Below are 3,958 nucleotides of genomic sequence, written 5' to 3' on the forward strand. Positions count from 1 at the left end.
AATGCAATACACATATCTGTATGCGACAAACTATGGTGAAACAAACCTTGCATTACTCGATGTTAAATGTAGCTTTCGTAAATTTGATTGGCTAACGACATTACATTACATGATGTATAAGGGTATTTCTTAACGAAAACACTTTAGTTATCATATCAAAAGGCTAAATAGAGGGTTTACACTTCAGAAAGACGACTATATAGATGTCATTTCTTTACAAGAAAATCTTTATAATGGACTGGATTACATTCCAAGTCGGTATCATCGGTATTAAGACATTTTCACGGATTTGGAGGATACAAAGGCAAGGAAATGGTTGTGATTCTGTCATGTTAATACACACTATTATATTGCGTTAGGTTGAATGTGCGAAGCCCCTATTCATATCTATAGTTATATATTTACTTACAATTATATAAGTATATCAATTGAAATAAGTATATAATAAGACAGATACTAAATAATTTTCGTCTGAGGCGATGATAATTTATTTGATAAAAATGATAATAACAATAAAAATATAATGTCATTTTCCCTTATTTAAAGTTTTTACACATCTACTGTCAAAAATTAAATTGGTCATTCATGTCGCTGAAATATTTTGCTTTCATTGTGCTGTTTCCATTCTTTAAATGAGTATTTGGCGAATCGTTTAACACTCTGGCCTTCCCTATCGACAGCATGCCAGTCCACACAAGTCCTAACAGCCCAAGAGGTATACAAAAACGTCTCCGATGAGTTTTGTCTTAAAGCATGCTAGTGTAGTTGCGTTCTAAAAACAAATTCCGTTGGAAGAACTTGTAATTACTTTGTGGACCTATGAATTCGTGGATGAGGATAACCTACGAAATCAACGAAGTGGAACACCAAGTAAATTAGTGATTTCGAAGCATGACAGTAGATAACGTTTAAAAGTTAATCAGGTTTAGATATTTTAAAATATTTCCAATGCAATATGTGCTGCGTGTATGCATTTTCCAGATGTCACTCTTAAATAATTAAAATTAAATGGCTTTTTTCGGTCTACCATATCTGTGTTGTCTATGCTTTAAAGTTAGGAAGTTTTTCCAGGTGAATAGCCTGCAACACGTGCAGATGTTTTTCGGGTTTTTTTCCCCCCAGAACAATCGACGAGGACGAAGTAAATATTTCTTCGCGTGCTATATTGGAGAGATTATGTATGCAATATTCTTCTATCTTTTTCGCAATCCCTTGGCCTTTATTCTCCTACTTTACTCTTACCTTCAGCTCATTAACGTTATTATCTATATATTTTTTAGTACAAAACTGGATAAAATTCCTGAATTTTTTCATCATCTAATAATGATCGAAATGTTACCGGAGCGAATTTCATTGAAGTGAAAAATATGTCGAAATTGAAAAAAAAAAACTCTATACAAATCTCCAACGAAGAAAATTTTATGTCAAACTTGTAATTTCTTCGTGGACGTAGGAATTCAAAGAAATTGTATCACCAAGAAAATTAGTGAGTTCACAGTATGACAGTATTCTAAATATTTTAAAAGATTTCCAATGCATTGTGTACTTTATGTATGTATTTTCCAGATGTCACTCTTAAATAATCATTACACTAATAATATCATGTAAAATCATATTGCAATGTATTCATGAACGCTAAGTTAAATTTGTCATTTATATTGATTACTACATAAGGACCAGCATAATCGAAAGCTGCTGTTGACAAATATATTCATAGTTTGAAATTTCATATCGCTTGCAAATATTCTCTCATCAAAATAAATAAATGATTTGGTATATTACGCATCTTAACAGGTGATAACACCAGATCGATTCACTAAAATAAATATTTTAACGTCATTGATTTTAACAAGGGTAGTGTTAACAAAACCATTATTTGAACGCTAAATCGGTAAAACGATTCCAAAATATGGATAAAAATAAATTGACTTGGATACCCTTGCAAAAGTAAAAGTAAAATAAGGCTCGTTGTTCCAAAGGCTAAGCATCTACTGCTTCATATACGACGCCCGCCATGTACATTGTGAATCTTAGTCAAATTCAATTGATTTCACGTCCTTTAACCAAGAACTCTGGTAGTGACAAGAAACCACAAGGCACATTAATGAACATAATCAAAAGATCAACTTTCATATTAAACAGCAACATAGCAAATGTCCCTGTGAAATATTAATGAGACTATAAACCTTGTCCATAGTCTTCATCAGGCTGCATTCTTGAAAACCCTATGTCGACATTTATCATGGAAATCATAACATTAAGAGCAAACTCTTTAAAACCGAAACAACTGCGACATGTTTACACCATAGATATGAGGAGAAGGGTTGTTATCATAAAGAAATCGACATCGATCGGCATATATGATAGAAGCAACATTATAGGGCGGTCCATATCCTTATAATAAGTGTGTATTTGGAAGGAATGTAATACAAAAGCGGAAATAGCTAGGATTTTGTCTTCCGACAAAATTTGAAAATATATAGATAGATTGATTATTGAGCAAGCCTAGTTCTTTTTACGAACAGGTTATTTAATTTTATTTATAAACAAAGATTGTTATTAGAAGCTCTGTCTGCAAACAAGGGCATTTCTGTTTATGAAGTACGGTAGTATGTTAGCTTCGACTTACTTTTGATGAAGGATATTACTGATGTAAGTGGCATCTTTCTACCTGTTGGCGAATTTGAAGTTAACAAAATCCCACGTGGATAAGGTATTTTATCCTACATCATCAATATAATTTCATTGATATTTAATTACATATAGCTAATCTTAACTGAAAAGGAATTACAGTTTCAACTTGTTTCCGTCGTAAAAATAATCTGAAGCACTAGCTTAGAATGGAATCCTCATAGTCCAGCCACCAAAGATGAAATAAATGACTGTTTGAAAGGAAATTAGTGAAGGTTAAAAGCACATAACTATTCTTATAATCTCTCTTTATTAAATCCCATTGTCTATTACTATATTTCGTAAAATTTATTTTGATTTACTGAATAACTTCCTGACAAAATAAAACAAAAGCATACAGTTAATAGGTAAGAAAGAATGTATAGTCCAGAAGTAATTGAAAACAAATCACGTTTATATTAAACAAAGACTGGCCATACAAGTCCAAAAGGTTTATCTTATATAGTAATCGTATCAACAGTGATAGTGAAGCGGTGCAAAATCGCCTCGTGCGATCATACAACGGGATGCAGTGGGCTAGAGGCTTGTAAGCTTTCATCAATCTTCAGAAATCCGACGATACCAAGAAAAACTCGATAAAATTAAAATGTTTTTAAAATCATTCCTCCAATACATAAAAAAACACTTGTCTACTAAAGATGATTCCTAACTTAGCGCATTCTATGTTAATGTTGATATATTAGTTCAAACCCTTTCACGCAAACGTAAGATGGACTGTACCAATCCATACAGCACCTTCTTCTCAACCAAAGCCCAAGTATATTCTGATATAATTCGATAAAGTGTATCAGTACTCTGTTGTGTCGGAAACGTAGCCTACAGCACAAGGTCTTCTCCTTTGCAACTGGTCAAGAATTTTCCCGTCTGTTTGTAGATATGATCAGATAGATTTTTCTCATTAGATATATCGCCGAAGATATCGAGGAACAAAACTCTACCAGCTACGCAATCGTCTTCGGTGGCAGCGGACTTCATTGACAATTCATGTGGGCAGATGCTATCTTTGGTGCCTGAAGCTAACATTTCGGACACCGATTTCACGATACGTTCGATATTTGATGGTATAGGTTTGTATGGCAGACAAGAAACGATGATTTTGTTTTCAGGAAACAATGAAGCAGAAGCACGAGGACACGAAAAGACATGCTGAAGGTATGCTTGATCGACGGTCTGTAGTGATGGTGAGATGTGTTTAGTCTTCACCAAAGGTTTAATGGCCGTCAATGTTGTTTTGAAAATTGATATATTCTGTAACAGATAGAAAAGA

The 3,958-nt window shown here is 33.4% G+C and overlaps 1 protein-coding gene across 1 annotated transcript in view; it reads right to left on the reverse strand.

Annotated features, from left to right (window-relative positions):
- Positions 1–330: 330 nt before the first annotated feature.
- LOC110464647 overlaps positions 331–3,958 on the reverse strand; it is a 7,573-nt gene continuing 3,945 nt past the window's right edge. Inside the window, exon 2 of the mRNA XM_021519983.1 lies at positions 331–3,939. Within this exon, the coding sequence (XP_021375658.1) occupies positions 3,508–3,939 (432 nt within the window). The 3' untranslated portion in view covers positions 331–3,507. The remainder of the gene's footprint in view (positions 3,940–3,958) is intronic.

The sequence above is a fragment of the Mizuhopecten yessoensis genome, unplaced genomic scaffold, assembly GCF_002113885.1.
Source record: "Mizuhopecten yessoensis strain PY_sf001 unplaced genomic scaffold, ASM211388v2 scaffold11017, whole genome shotgun sequence".
Lineage (NCBI taxonomy): Eukaryota > Metazoa > Mollusca > Bivalvia > Pectinida > Pectinidae > Mizuhopecten > Mizuhopecten yessoensis.